Source organism: Phyllostomus discolor, chromosome 5, assembly GCF_004126475.2.
Source record: "Phyllostomus discolor isolate MPI-MPIP mPhyDis1 chromosome 5, mPhyDis1.pri.v3, whole genome shotgun sequence".
Classification (NCBI taxonomy): domain Eukaryota; kingdom Metazoa; phylum Chordata; class Mammalia; order Chiroptera; family Phyllostomidae; genus Phyllostomus; species Phyllostomus discolor.
In genome coordinates, this window is record NC_040907.2 from 86,556,287 (window position 1) to 86,572,557 (window position 16,271).

General features: G+C 37.8%; 1 protein-coding gene across 2 annotated transcripts in view; it reads left to right on the top strand.

The window, feature by feature from the left end:
- CDYL (chromodomain Y like) overlaps nt 1-16,271 on the top strand; it is a 145,166-nt gene that overhangs the window by 113,474 nt on the left and 15,421 nt on the right. The window contains exons 3-4 of one of the 2 annotated variants that reach the window (XM_028511856.2): nt 12,065-12,321; nt 13,796-13,968. In XM_028511856.2, coding sequence (XP_028367657.1) covers nt 12,065-12,321; nt 13,796-13,968 — 430 coding nt within the window. The remainder of the gene's footprint in view (nt 1-12,064; nt 12,322-13,795; nt 13,969-16,271) is intronic. The other variant, XM_036026516.1, reaches the window with a different exon arrangement.

Genomic DNA, 16,271 nt, shown 5'->3' on the forward strand with positions numbered 1-16,271 from the left:
CACTTTACCCAGCAAAGCTAACATTTCAAATTGAAAGAGAAATAAGGAGCTTCCCAGACAAGAAAAAGCTAGAGTTTATTAACACCAAACCAATACTACAACATATGTTAAAGGGCTTGCTAGAAGAAGAAGAAGGAGGAGAGGCAGAGAAAAGCAGTTTAACAGTAAAATGGCACTACATATGTATCCATCAATAATCACTTTAAATGTAAATGGCTTAAATGCTCCAACCAAAAGACAGAGGGTAACTGAATGAATAAGAAAAAACCATATATATGCTACCTCCATGAGACCCATCTCACTTGAAAAGTTACACACAGACTAAAAGGGTTGGAAAAAGGTATTTCATGCGAACGGAAAAGGAAAAAAAACTGGAGTAGCAGTACTCATATCCGACAAAATGGACTTTGAAACCAAAAAAATAATAAGAGTCAAAGAAGGACACTACATAATGATAAAGGGAACAATCCAGCAAGAGGATATAACCATAGTAAACATTCATGCACCCAACATTGAAGTACCTAAATATGTAAAGCAAATCTTGGTGGACATAAAAGGAGAGATTAATAGAAATACAGTCATAGTTGGGGATTTTAACAACCCATTGACTTCAATGGATGGATCTTCCAGGCAGAAAATCAACAAGGAGACAGAAGCCTTAAATGACACAGTAGATCAAATGGATTTAATTGATACCTTCAGAGCATTTCACCCCAAAGCAGCAGAATATACGTACTTCTCAAGTACACATGGAACATTTTCTAAAATAGACCACGTGTGTTAGGGCACACAACAAGTCTCACTCAATTTAAGAAGATTGCAATTATATCAAGCATCTTCTCTTACCACAATGCTATGGTACTAGAAATCAATCACAAGAAGAACACTGAAAAACATGCAAAGACATGGGAGCTAAAAAATATGTTATTAAACAATGAATGGGTCAACAATGAGATCAGGGAAGAAATGAAAAGATGCCTTGAAAGAAATGAAAATGAGAACACAACAATCCAAAATCTATGGGACACTGGGAAAGCAGTCCTAAGGGAAAATGCAAGAATTGTACATTCACAAATCAGTAAATATGATTTACCATTTAAATTAAATGAAGGATAGAAATCACATGATTGTATCAGTAGATGCACAGAAAGCTTTTGGTAAAATCAAACACCCGTTTATGATAAAACAGCAAAATGGGAATATAAGGAACATAGTTAATCATAATAAAGTTCATGTGTGACCAACCCACTACCAGCATCATACTCAACAGGTAAAAACTACAACCGTTCTTCTTAAGATTGGGAACAAGACAGAGAAGTCTGCTTTCACCTCTCATTCAAGATAGTACTGGAAGTCCTAGCCACAGCAATCAGACAAAAAGAAGAAATAAAAAGCATCCAAATTGGAAAGGAAGAAGTAAAACTAAACTGTCTTTGTTTGTAGATGACATGATACTCTATCTAAAAATTCCCCAAATATTCCACCAAGAAACTACTGGAACTGACAGATGAGTTCAAGTAGCAGGGTACAAAATTAATATTCAGAAAGCCACTGTTGTATTTTTATATACCAATAACAAACTAACAAAGGGAAATTAAGAAAACAATCCCATTCACAATTGCTTCAAAAAGAATAAAATACCTAGGAATGAATGTAACCAAGGATATTAAAAACCTGTAATCAGAAAATTATGAGACACTGAAAAAAGAAGGGAAAGAAAATACAAATACCATGGTGGAAGCATATACCATGTTCATGGATAGGAAAAATTAACATCATTAAAATGTCCGTGCTAACCAAAGCAATCTATAGATTCAGTGCAATTATTATCAAGATTCCAACGATGCATTTCACAGAACTAGAACAAATAGTTCTAAAATTTATATGGAACCATAAAAGACCTCTCATAGCAACAGCAATCCTGAGAAAGAACAAAGTTGGAGGAATCACGCCACCTGATATCAAACTGTATTATGAGACCATGGTAATCAAACAGCATAATACCAGCATAAAAACAGACACATGGATTAATGGAACAGAATAGAGAGCCCAGACATAAACCCACAGTTTTATAATCAATTAATATTTGACAGAGGAAGCAAGCACATACAATGGGCTAAAAATAGTTTATTCAATAAGTGGTGTTGGGGAAATTGGACAGATACATGCAGAAAAATGAAACTAGACCACCATCTTACACCACACAAGAATAAATTCAAAATGGATCAAGGACTGAAACGGTAGACACAAAACCATAAAAATCCTAGAAGAAGATATAGGCAGCAAAGTCTCAGACACTGTTTGTAGCAATATTTTATTGGATATATCTCCCCAAGCAGGGGAAACAAAAGAAAATAAATGGACTACATCCAACTAAAAAGTTTTTGTACAGCAAAGGAAATTGTCAACAAAATAAAAAGACAACCCACAGAATGGGAGAACTTGTTCACTGGTACATCTGATGAGAGGTTAATATCCAAAATTTATAAAGTACTTCAATACTCAACACCAGAAAAAAACAACTCAATTGAAAAATGGGCAAAGGACCTGAATAGACACCTCTCCAAAGAGGACATACACATAGCCAACAGACATATGAAAAGATGCTCAGTGTCACTAATCATTAGAGAAATGCAAATTAAAACCACAATGAGATACCATCTCATGCCTGTCAGAATGGCTATCACCAATAAATCAGACAAGTGCTGGCAAAGATGTGGACAAAGGGGAACCCTTTTGCAGGTTTGGTGGGAATGCAGACTGGTACAGCCACTGTGGAAAGCAGTTGGAGATAACAAAAAAAATTAAAAAGGGATCTGCCTTTTGACCCAGTGATTCCATTTCTGGGAATATATCCAAAGGAACCCAAAACATTAATTTGAAGAATATAAGCACCCCTATGTTCATTGCAGCATTTTTACAATCACCAAGATACAAAAGCAGCCCAAGTGTCCATCAATAGTCTAGGCTAGACTGAGCATGAACAACAATTGCTATAGTAGCTGGAATGAGGGAGGAAAACCCACTTAAGTGCCTTGGAGCACATAGACATAATACTTGGCTCTCTACTGTTTGAGAATCTTCATTCAATTTTAATGAGCTTTGGGGGCCCTTGCTTTGGCGGTCCACTTTGTTCCTAGTTCCTTACCTGTATATTTTGGGGTGGGGACAGCTATGTCCAGGTGTTTTTTTAGTGGGATATGGGTGGACCCCCATTTTATATTAGAAAGTTCCTCCTGGGAGAATTTAACTGATGGAAAATAGAGCTCTCTCTGAATGTGGGGCTTGATTTTGTAACATTTCCATCCTTACTCCTCATTAAGCAGTTGCTGGCTGCTTTATGTATTTAAATTTTTTAATTTTAGGGCCAGTTCTAAAATATGGCTGTGAATAAATTCTTTCTCAAATCAGAAAAAAAAGATTTTGATACTGAGCAGTGGAAAGAAAACTTATAGCCCGTTCTGCTATAATAAAGCATATACATTCCTAAAAATCATCACACTGTGCAAAGGGAAATGGGGCAGGGGCCATGCCCAACATTCAAAAACTGTCTGTCATTGGCACCTATAAAAATAAGACAGAAACCAAATAAAAATGATAGGACAAACTGACATGTTAAATGGCTAAGAAAAACCTAAGTAACTATAATAAACGTGGCACATTATCTTGAACAAGTCCTGCAGTTTGGTGAAAGAAGTAAGTGTTCAAAGGGCTGCTTAGCTCTTGGTTTCTTGTGAAGTGTACTGGAAATGGGATCTGAAATCACACAGAAAGCCGTACATGTGATGTAGTAGCTGTTGGAGGTATGGGTTTGTGTATTCCTGCCCAGCTAGATTCACCTGAGGGTGGTTGTCACCAACTTGGTCTAGATAAAATCAGTCAAACACAGGTGAAATTTGCATTGTCCTCAGATTATTCCTATTACATCAGTCTTGTTAAAGCAAAACATTGTAGCAGCACTGACAATGTATTCTAAGAGTGAGCATATATGAGATGTGTCCAGAGTGCATCCAGCTATGTATGGTAATATGAAAAATAGAGACATTTACTGAAGAAAATACAAAAAACATTGTACATAGGATAATGATGCGTCAGCTCTCTTCAAAGTAGGCACCTTGGGATGTCACACAGTTCTTCCATGCACCATGAGCTGCACCATTGTATTTTGAATTTCATCAGCGGTCTGAAATCTCTTCCCTTTCAAAGGTGAATTTAGTTTTGGGAAAAGCCAGAAGGCACGGGGTGCCAAGTCTGGGCTGTAGGGGGGTGAGTCTCCTGGGTGATCTGATGTTCCGCCAAAAAACTCTACATGAGATGTGATTCATGAGTGGGCAGGTCATGGTGATGAAGCTGCCAATCACCAGTTGCCCATAGCTACAGCCTGTTGAATCATCAGATTAGTTTCCATGGAGGAATGTTCGAGCTTAATGCGAAATTTGATGCAGATTCATTTCTCAACTTGCTCAGTCAATTTGAATGTGACAGCCACAGAGCACACATGCTCAGACAGTGGCATCTGCCACCCCTATTGACTAATACAGTGAAGTCTTTGTCATTCACACATGTGCATTCCAGTCCACTCACCTTAGTTACCAGGTTATATCAGTAGCATGCAAACAGTTCTCATTATGTTAACAATGGTTGGACTTTTTTTGGACAGACCCTGTATAACCTTAAACCCAGAGATCTGTATGGACAGGAAACTAATAGGATGAGTTCAGCAAAGAGACTTTCATGATTATTTATAAAAGATTCATTTAACATGTGGAAAAAAATGGGATTCTGGTGTTTAAAGCCTGTTAGTTCACTGTTTATGTTCATTTTAAAAGTTTTACTGAATTCAGTTAGCAAACTACATAATGTGAGTAAAATGGTAGGCTCTTTGTAATAATTAAGTGGAATTAGGTTCAATAAGTGTAGATAACTTTTGAAACATCAAACTCTACAAAGTAAGGATAGTAACTGTGGAAACTACAGTGCTTCGTTTCTAAGCTAAAGAATGTAATGCCCATGAATATCCAAGATGATTAAAAACCAGTTTTGAACTTTTTTTGCAGTTGAGACCTATACTTCCTTGACAACTTACTAATTTGCCAACTTTTGATTAAACAACCCTAAACTGAAATGTACTCAGGGATATAACGATAAATCTTAATTTTAAAGGTAAAAGAATGCAAATTCGAGAATAAGATCTGCACCACTCACCTTCCAGATGTAATGTGTAATATAAATGGTAGCTGCTATGATATACTTACTGACTTGTATTTTGAAATCTTCATAAATATAATGGCAGCTAAATAATGTACGCAATGGATATACACTGTAAGTTGTTTAACTATTTCCTTATTTAGGGCTCTTTACAGTTTTTCATTTTCAAAGTAAAGTTATTTGGAAAACGTCCTCGTATAATGCCTTTTCCTTTTGTTAGAATTCTGAAAATGGAATTACAAAGACAGAATTTGACATACCTATAAAATTGCTCTCTAGAAATATACCACTTTGTGTGTGTTTACCATCTCTGATTTAATTTTTCCTAATTGTTTCATTTTTACTTGTAAGATCAGTTTTTCTTGATTTTCATTGTATGAATATATTTTGGTATATGATATTAAGTGTAGACTTAAATAGACTTTTGTATTTAGAAAATTAACTACCTTTCTGGCAAGTGTGGCTCAGTTGGTTGGAGCATTGTCCTGTGACCAAAAAGTTGCAGGTTCAGTTCCTGGTCAGGGCACATACCTAGGTTGTAGGTTTCAGTCCCCAGTCTGGGCACGTACAGGCAGCAACAAATTGATGTTACTCTCTCACGTGGATATTTATCTGTCTCCCTTCCACTGTCTCTGAATGCATTGAAAAAAATGTCCTCAGGTAAGGAAGGAAGGGAATTAACTACCAAGTTTTCATTACCACTTAATGAATGAATGATCCATGGTGGCTTGTATTGATTTGTAATGTGTTATCATCGTAGGAGTTATACTTTTAAGCTTAAGTCTAGTTGTAAAGTCTAATATCTTGCCCTGTGCTAGAACCATGCCCTTAATGCAGTTAAATACTACGTAACTATTAAGGTATATATCACTCCTTATTCTTTTTAAAAAAAAAATTTAAGCTTGTCTTCCAACCAATTCATAACCACTGAAATTGTGATTAGAAGTGTACTAGAATTAAAATTGAGAAAGATAGCTTCACAATATTTGGTGTCAATGGGATTTTGATGCCATGAGTAATAAGGAAAAATATTATGTGGACTTGTTTTATGTCATCTATGTCAAGTTCTGGCATCAGGGTACAAATGCATTTGATAGATTTCCTTTCCTTGGTGCTGACTTAGACTTCATAGTCAGTGGTTCCCTACCTTGCCAGTCCACAGTGGTTTTCAGAGGTGATTTTTTCGTAACTATACTTTTATCTTGTCCTAGTAATTTTTCTCTCTGTGTTTCTGCTATGTCAGAGATAAGTCTTAAGAATTCCAGAAAGTTGTCAATTTCTTGAACATACTCTAAAGCATTCGCATAGTATATACAAAATGGGTTTTACTCATTTCTTTTAGGTTGACATGGAAGCATTTTTGTGTATGTGTGATTAGGCCAGTCAGTTACTACTTTACACTTTTAATTAATTAAACTTTATATGTAGCCTGTACCGGTTCATTTTTATCCATATATTTACCAATTCTGTTGCTCTTTACTGCTTTGTATATATCCAAGCTTCTGTCTGATACCATTTTGTCCTTAGAACTTCCTTTAATATTTCTTGTACTGCAGCTTTGCTGGCTACAAATTCTCTCAGCTTTTGTCTGGAAAAGTTTTTACTTCCTTCTTTTTGAAAGATATTAATGCTACATATATACCGTATGTCTATGATGACATCTCTTCCTTCATGCATCTTAAAGCTGCCCCTCCTTTTTCTTCTATTTTATATGCTTTCAAAGGTATAAATACACAGTTTTTATGTTGTTGTGGCTATTATGTCTTTTTCCTCTCCCTGCTTTGAAGATTGTGTTTCTCACTAGCTTTCAGCAGATTAATTATGATGTGCCATGGTTTGGTTTTCTTTGTGTTTGTCCTGATTGGTATTTGTTAAGCTTCTTGGGTGCGTGGGCTTCTGGTTTTCAACAAATATGGAAAACTTGAAGCCATTATTTTCTACAGATGTTTTTATACACAAACACCTTGTGTGTAAAAACCTTTTCTCAGCCTCAAATTACAGATATGCTAGACAGCATGATGTTATCCCCCAAAGCTCTTGGGCTTTACTTACTGTAATTGTTCCTTTCACTCTGTTCTTCACTTTGCATAGAGCCCACAGATATGTTTTCAAGTTCTGATCTTTTTTTCCTGTTGTATCTAACCTGTTAAATGTAGCCAGTGAAATATTTATTTCTAATCTTTCATTTCTTCTTGTTTATGTTTTCCTTTAAATCCTTGAGCACATTGAGGTTATTTATAACAGTTGTAGAAATGTCCTTTTCTAGTAATTCCTTCATCTCTCATTTTTAGGTCTCTTTCTATTAACTGATTTGATCTCGGTTATGATTTTCCTACTTCCCTTGCCATGTCTAGTAAGTTTTTATTGCTAAGTGTTGTGACTTTTACATGTTGGGACGCTGGATTTTATTGTATGCTTTTAAAAGTCTTAGCTTTGTTTTGGCAGCCAATTGTTGCCTGCATATTGATTTGACACTCTGAAGGCTTATTTTTAAGCTTTATTAGTGCAGTTCTCCGGTACACTTTATAATCTAGCTAGTACCTCTTCTGGGGTCTCTACCCAAAGCATCAGGTATTCGTTGAAGTCTTTCCACTCCAGCTGTTTAGGGCTTCCAGGCTTTGTTAACTCTTGAGTTATTCAATTTACCAGTAATTGTTCTCTGCCAGCCAAGCTGTGTGGACTTAACCCTCTGCATGCTCAGATGGTGCTTACCTCTAGTGCATCCCTAGGCAGTTCTGGAACTTTCTGTGCATCTCCCTCCTTTTCAATACCCTGTCCCACAAATTACAGCTTCCTGGTCCCCTTAACGTCCAGTGTGTGTTCTCAGTTCAGCATTTGCCCAGCTGTGTCTAGGTTCTCTCCGTGGCACCTGCAGTGTGGAAATAGCCTCCAAGCAGCAAGCCAGTGGGTTGTTGGGCTCTCCTGGTTTGTTCCCCTTCGCTGTGGGAGCATGGTCCTCCACTGCCTGTTGTCTTATGTCTGAAATGGTTGTTTCTTGGATGTTGTTCGTTTTCCAGTTCTCATTGGCAAGTGAGGAGATCCAGATATGTTTCCCCCTTGTGGCTGAACGCAGAAACCACATCATTTTAGAGAGATGCTTTTAAAGCGGTGAATTTTAACCGGTTAACAATACATTTGAGGGTTTTGGGGGGGTTTTTTTGCTCTCAACCATGTTAAAAAGAAAACTCACTTTTTAGCAGAGACCCTGAAATTTGTTTTTATTTTTTATTTAGCTGAGTTTTATGCCAGTAAATCCGAGGAAAGCATTTAGTATACTGTCTCTGAATTCAAATCTTTAAGGAACTATCAGTTCATTGAAACAACTGTTACTTCTGTGTTTTCATTGGAGCTGTTGGTCTGGTGAGCCACACTAAATTTTCACAGTTTAAATTGTGAGGCTATTTTGCCCCATATCTCAATGTTTGCCTTTTAAGTTCAGTCAATAGCAGTTGATTCTGCTCTGTAGTACAGCAGCTGGCTGTCCCCAGATTGGTATGAGGCAGTCAGTGTGACATGCGTCAGACTGCCTACCTTCTCACCTCTGAGTTGAGGGAGCTGAACCAAAAGTAGATCATGGTCCCTTTACAGAAGGGACCATATTTAGTAAATACTGCACATTATAAGCACTAGGGATAGATTAGTGAATGAAACAGGCATCCTGCTTTCATGGAGCTGTGTGGAGTATTATAATATATACTATAAATAAAACCAAATGAGAAAAAATAACTTTGGTGAGGAGCACTACAGAAACACAAACAGGGGCAATGTGAAACAGTAATTGGGTAGAGGGTCACTCATTAGGTAAGTGGTTCAAGAAGGCTTCTCTGAGAGGGTGGCATTTGACCTGCTACCAGATGAGCAAAAGGAATGATCCATGTGACCCTTTAGGGCAAGAACATTCTAGGCAGAGGGAAGAGCAAGTATAAAGGCCGTGAGGTGAGCACCAAGCTGGATGGATTGTGAAAGAATGCTGTGGCTGGATTGTCATAAGTGAGGGGCCAAAGGGCATAAATGAATGGGGTGAGGGGCTGGGGGGTAGAACCTAGTGTAGTGTTGGGAGTCAGATTCCAAGACACAATACTGCTGTGAACAGTTCTTTACCTAAGTAAGCCACAGTTAGAAGTTACATGGCCCCAGAGGTGGATAGAGGGGGTCCCAGGAGTTATATTGGGGTAGGTGTAGCAAGATCATAGGGTCTGAAATCATCAGGGACCACAATGACACCAGTTTTAACAGAGAAATGAAAGCCAGGTTCAATTCTGGTCAGCATGAGCTGATATGAATCCATTTTTAAATTTGCAGAACCATGGATAGCTCCATAGGCTCAAAGAAAATGTTGGGGTTTTCAACTCACATATAAAGGCTACATGGACCTCATAGCCTAGGAATCCTGTTTCCATGGAAGGAATCCACAAGGAAAATTATTTGGAGAGTTAAGGAATGTGCGGCTTTTTGAAATAGGAAAAGAAATTACTTGACACTGGGAATCAAGAACAGTATATGGGTGGAAGGGACTGATCCAAAGCCAGTGGGCACTAAAAGACCCAAAGAGCTCTAACTTGTTATTAGCCCACTGCATGTGTAGTGTGCAAGAAACCCTTCTTCTCAAGAAAGCCAGATCCTCCAGCCTGTCTCCAGTCATTTCACCTTTGTCATGTCACCCTTCACCCCCACGTTATATGACTTTCCACTTCCATCTGTGCAGGACTCTTCCCGAACTGATCTCTTTTTAGTCAGGGAAGTCATTATTGTCAGCCATCACCTAAATATCAGTGTCCACTCAGCTGCAGTTGTATTTCTCTGTCCCTTCAGATAGCATTTCAACAAATTCTTGATTTGAACATTTATGGTTTTTATTTAACAACTTTTATCTGTCTTTCTGAATTCTGTAGTCCGGCTTTTACCCTTAGCACTCCAGTGAAACAACTCACCCAAGTTTATTAAATGACCCCTAATCTCCTCCCTTCGTCTCTCCCCCACCCCACTTTCTCCTTTATCTCTCTATGGTATATGCCACATCCCATTGCCATGGCATTTTCTTCTTTGTGGAAGCCTATTGTTGCCTTCCTGCTTCTCTGTTGCCTCCTGACCTTGCATATGGCTCTCCCCAGAAGGCTCGTTCCTCACTCTTCCCTTTGGTGTTCCTACTCACAATTCAACCATCATTTCTGGGTACCAATTCCCAAGTACTTATCTCCAACCCTTCGTCTCCTTGGCTGGCACCTATGCTCTGGTACATAATCATCCACAGTCCATTTCTTTGTACTCAAGACGTTGTCTGGTCATGGCAGCTGTAGCTCCAAATTAGAATGGGTTGAAGAATGGCAGATAAAGGGGAGAGTGGAGGCAGCAAGTATACTTGTAGACCAGGTCAGGCTGTGATGGACGTGAAAACAGAGAATGGTACTGAGAACACAAGCAGATTAGAGGTGGGTATCTGAGAGTAGAAGAGGTCGGAGAACATTTACGAATTCACATCAAATGAATATTTTTCTCGGAGTCCACTATACATAAACACGTTCAAAGGAACCTGGAAACCAGACAAGGGACTAATTGGAAGGTAGAGGACCCTGGGCAGATGGCACCCTGGAGGAAGGAGAGGGGTGATGCAGGCCTTTCACCATGTATCTTTTCATATTTTTAGATTCTTGAACTGTGTGCATGTATTAGAATGTCTTCCAGTTTTTCAAAAAATTAAAAGCATAAGGTGTTTCTGCTAATTGAATGCAAGTCAGATTGTCTTACCTAGGAGATTATTGGACATCTCTTAAATGTCCGTTTTAAGTCTTCTCTGGTGGCCTTGGCTTGTTTTCTTTCACTTTCGAGGAAGTGTTTCCAACTCATATTTTATTATGTTCTTCCCCTCAGAGATCTTCTGCATCACTAATTTTATTAATTAGCCTGGCCCTGTTTTCATACATTTCTTTTCCCTTTTTTCCTCAACTCAAAGGCCCTCTGTACTCATTACCTGGTTAGATAATATGTAGACAATTCATATGAAATAGGAGGATAATTATTTACATAATACTTAAGTTCTTACTCTGACATTTCTTGATAACTCAAGGAAAGCACTAAATAAAACTCTTAACTTTATCATAATAAATATTAAATTCAGGACACTTACATTTTTTAAATGGATAGAAAAACAGCAATCAGATTTGATATTGAGGAGCTGACACAGGTGGGGAACATTAGCGAAACTTTTTTTTTTTCCAGTAAAGAGCAGTCTTTAGCTATTTAAAGGGTGTTTGAAAATCTAGAACTAGGATCCATGGACAGACATCATGAGTAGTCACATCCCAGGACATCAGAAGGAACTGCTGGATATCTTGTGTGCCTCACCTGGAGGCAGTGGTCTGCAGTGGTGGCCATGGCACCACATGGTAGGGCCCCTCAGAAGTGGATGGTTCCCTCATGTGTCTGCACAAATCAGTCTTGCATTCAGAAATGGAAATACCAGGCAGCCTCAGCTCTAATAAGAAGGTGTTTTCTTGAATCAGTTTTCTTTTTTCTTTCACCCTCTCAAGTCTGGAATAGGTACTCTTAATGAGACCCATTCTCTTTTAATTCCATTCCTCAAAAGTCTCAAATTTTGTAGCTTCTTTTCAGCAAGTAACTTTTCATCTGTATTTTTTAGGCAAAATACAAGAGGGTGATTTCCTTGTCAGACTTTGATGTCAAACAAATGCCTTTTTTAAAAGAAGACTTACCAAGGGTTCTGATTTTTAACATTCTTATATGAAAACATTAAATTCTGAGTTTGTGAGGAACATTTTTACCTAATTCAGAGACAACACTAGGGAGCAAAAGTAGTAGCAAGACATCAGAGACCACTGTGATTTCAAACTCTTGGCAGGTACATCTCCATTTATGGATGCATTAACAGCCAATGGAACAACCAACATACAGACATCTGTTACAGGAGGGGCAGCCGGGAAAAGGAAATTTCTTGACGACCGAAGAGACCAGCCTTTTGACAAGCGGTTGCGTTTCAGTGTGAGGCAAACAGAAAGTGCCTACAGATACAGAGATATTGTCGTCAGGAAGCAGGATGGCTTCACCCACATCTTGTTATCAACAAAATCATCAGAGAATAACTCACTAAATCCAGAGGTGAGAAATGTTCCTTGGGCTGATTTGTGCATCTGCATCCTGTTTCTCAAAGGCCTGCTCTGCCAGATAGGCGCTTTTTGTGCTTTTCCTAACTCTCTTTCTGGGCTGTTTCACAGTAACTACCAAGAGGTAGGAAGCAAAGGTGAAGTGTGGCAGTCTTGGTCCTTTTAACACGTATGACTGCAGTGAAGTTGGGGCAGTATGCATGTGTCCAGTGTCCATCTTCATTCCTCAAGGGTGTGGGCTGTGACAGGAACCAGGGTTCCGCATGGAGGAGACGGTAATTGTGCCTCCAGGTTGCAAGCTCTTAACCTGAGTGCGTGCGGGGCCTCCAGGAGATTCCAGCCTCCCTGAAATTATATGTAAAATGTGTGTGTGCACATGCTTTTCTTTAGCTCTCCTCAGATTTTCCAAGTGTTGTTTGTTTGGACAAGATTAAAATACCATAGGTCTCAGTCCCTTCAGAATATTTTTTACCATCATTCCCAGTCAGTCTTCAGCATGGTAGTGGAAATTAAAGCTACAGTGATTTTGTTGCTAATAGTACCTGCTAAAGTTCACTTTCAAGGATCAAAGGAAACTAGTACTTGTAAAGGTTCAAAAACTAATTCTTTGACACATCTTAAATCAGAAGTATTTGAACCTGCACTGTACCTTACTTAAAATTTTAAGTTCTAGTAATTTTTCTCCATTTCCTGAGCAGACAGGTCAACTTTTTTCCCTAAACAAGAAAACCAGACTACATCAAGTTTGAATTTCTGGCCAGGGTCACATGACAAATGTGTTTTGGGCTGGCTCCCATTCCATTTTTAGACTGCAGAACCTCTTCATGAGTTAATACTTCAGAGTACTGCCCATCCTGAATGCTTCTGTTTTCATGTATTTGCACCTAATGCACTTATGCACCAAACTATTGGGATTTCTGTCTCACATATGGTGATTGGTATTGAACAACAAAAAAGCGCAGGGAACTGAAGTAGTTTCTTTCAACTGATTGAATGTGCCACCTGCTGTCCAAAGTGTAGAAATATCTAGTGGATATACAGGGGTGGACAAAAGCAGGTTTACAGTTTTAATCCAAATCACAGATAACAATAATACAGTTATTAACAGTAATACAAGAATAAACTTTTCCATACTCACAGCTATAAACTGATTTTTGCCAGCCCTTGTAATGTGTAACTCACCTTATCTACTGAGAGCCACAATGATTAGAATATTAAAGTAATAGATCTACACATCTTTCTAATTATACTGTATTCATAATTATATAGTCATATTCTCAGCCTACCATTCCTAATCTCTGGTTACAGAAATAAGAAATTTGTGAATTTCAAATTATGGTAGATACATAGGGAACAATATTAGGCTATAAATGCACTTTCTGTAGAATCCAGGTTATTCCATAACAAAATGCTTTTAGAATTCTGTATCAAAAATACTCTTTGCCACTTTAACTTTTGGTGACTTTCAGGTAATGAAAGAAGTCCAGAGCGCCCTGAGCACAGCTGCTGCCGACGACAGCAAGCTTGTGCTGCTCAGCGCCGTGGGCAGTGTCTTCTGCTGTGGTCTCGACTTTATTTATTTTATACGGCGTTTAACAGATGACAGAAAAAGAGAAAGCACTAAAATGGCAGAAGCTATCAGGTATGCATAAATGGTATTTTTAAAACATTGCTTAGAGTGTTTTGCTTTTAGTGTACCAATGGCTGGTAGAATAGGCCTACATAAGCCTTGTGAATGAAATGTTTTTCCACTGAGAAACAAAAGCAGTAAAATTAATTAAATCATCTGTCTTTTCTGTGGGCCTGGCATAAATAACAACTTGCCTTGAGCAAATAACTGATTTCAAGGCTGGCTCAAACCCAGTGAAGTGCTCAGGGGAAGTTTAACGATTAGACTATACAATAACATATAACCACATTATTTGTGGTATAAGTGTGTTCTGTCTTCACCCTTTAAATAAAGATGCATTCTCTTTCACATAATAATGTAACCATTTGCTTGACTCTGAAATCAATTGACTAGGCTTATGATGAACCAGTTTCATAACATTACATGAAAAATTTTTTGTTTTTAGTACAAGCAGTATACATTCTTGTTCAAATTTATCCTGAGTTTCAACTACATACAAAACTATATAACAGAGTAAAAAGTAAAAGTTCCCTGTCTCACCTCCTTACCCACAGTTCATTTTTATGTCTTCCCGAATCTTTTTTCTAAACATTTTCAAATATGTATTAATACATGCACAAATAATAAAGATTTATTTTTAGTTCTGTTAAATGGGATTATACGGTATTGTCTTGCAACTTGTTTTTTTCATTTAACAGTATGACTTCAGATATTTTCGTTTTGAGGTTTTTCCACTGTGATATCTGAACAGCTGAAAAAGTTTTTCTAGAACTACATAATTCTGTTACAAGCATGTCTAGGTATATATTTTGTTTATGTCCCTCACTTCTCATACTAATCACTATATGTATAGTTTAAAATACCTAATTTTTCAGAGATGGATTTTATCAAACGAAGCCCAGTCATCAACCAGAAGACCCTCGTACTTCCCTACACACCTCTCTGAAATGATATATCCCTAAGGACCTCTGTAATTTATAGGAAGATGAAAACTTACAGAATCACAGATTTGCAAAATGGCAATAAAGTTGGGTGGATCATCTCCAAAATCCCTAGGTTGTGTGGGAGAGTTAAAGTTGAGTCTCTTTAGATAATTATTCTAAAGAGACTCAGCTATGGGGCCCCACATAGCTGAGTTCCTAAGCAGTGACCTTGCTGGCACAGCTTTATGGTCCCCTAAAACATTTAAAGGTGCACATCAGAATCAGCGGAGGTACTTTTTCCCCTTTTGGTCAGCCTGGAGCAGGGTGGGGCATCTCTCTCTTATAGATCACCACGCCTTGGGCATTGCTTTGAGCTTTTGTAACATTCTTAATGATTTCCAAATTTAATGTCTTCTCATACTATACATACATGCATACACGGCATTATCTGTTCCTTAATTTTTTTTAATGTTACCATTTTTTAGACTATCATATAGTAGTTGTTTATCAAAACTACTTTGAAGTTTTACAATTTCATTTCAAGTATCTTTTCTAGTCTCCTAAATAATTAAGTCCATTCCATCCTTTCAGGGTGAACTACATGTATTTAATTTTTCTGGTACAAAACATGCCTCATATTATGATTGTATGTTTTCTGTAAGAGCACACTGACTTTACACATAATACTGTGATTTGGGGAGACCTGCTATGATAAGAAAACAGAATTTGCCGGCCATTGCCTTCTCAATCCTGGCTCAGTTCACCCTGTAGGCATTTCCCGAAGCACTTTAAATTTTGGGTGTGCCTCAACCCTAGTCCTGGCCCATTTCTCCAGGGTTGAATTGCCCTTGACAGTGACTGAGGCTTGAATTGCTGAGATTAGGAAAAGCAGAGGAAAGATAACCTCAACAGTGATCTCATTTGTTGAACTAGGTAACTTTAAATGTTTATTTTCATCAGCTACCCATTCCCATTTTTTCTTCTAACCCTCCCACTCCTGTGCCACTCTTCCTTACTCCCCACAAAAACTGAATTCATATTCTAGGGAAAAGCCAAATCCCACTTTAGGGAAACCTGGTTCTTCTTTAAATGAATATATTTTTGTCGATGTGACTTTTTCTTAATGTACTCTGGCAGAATCCTAAAAAGAATTAGTTACACCAGGTTCACTTAACTTTTACTTATTTGCATTTAAATTGTTTTATATGTATAAGATTGACCTATACACATAAAGCTGTTATTGTTTTGTGTTTTGTTTTTGTGGTATCTTATCTTGATTTCTTAGAACTTCAGGGCAAAGAATTATAGCAAGTTTCCAAAAGAAAAGTAGGAATAAGATTAGATTTAAACATTACCTGTGTCAGGAATCTATTGCCACTAATGGTGTCACTG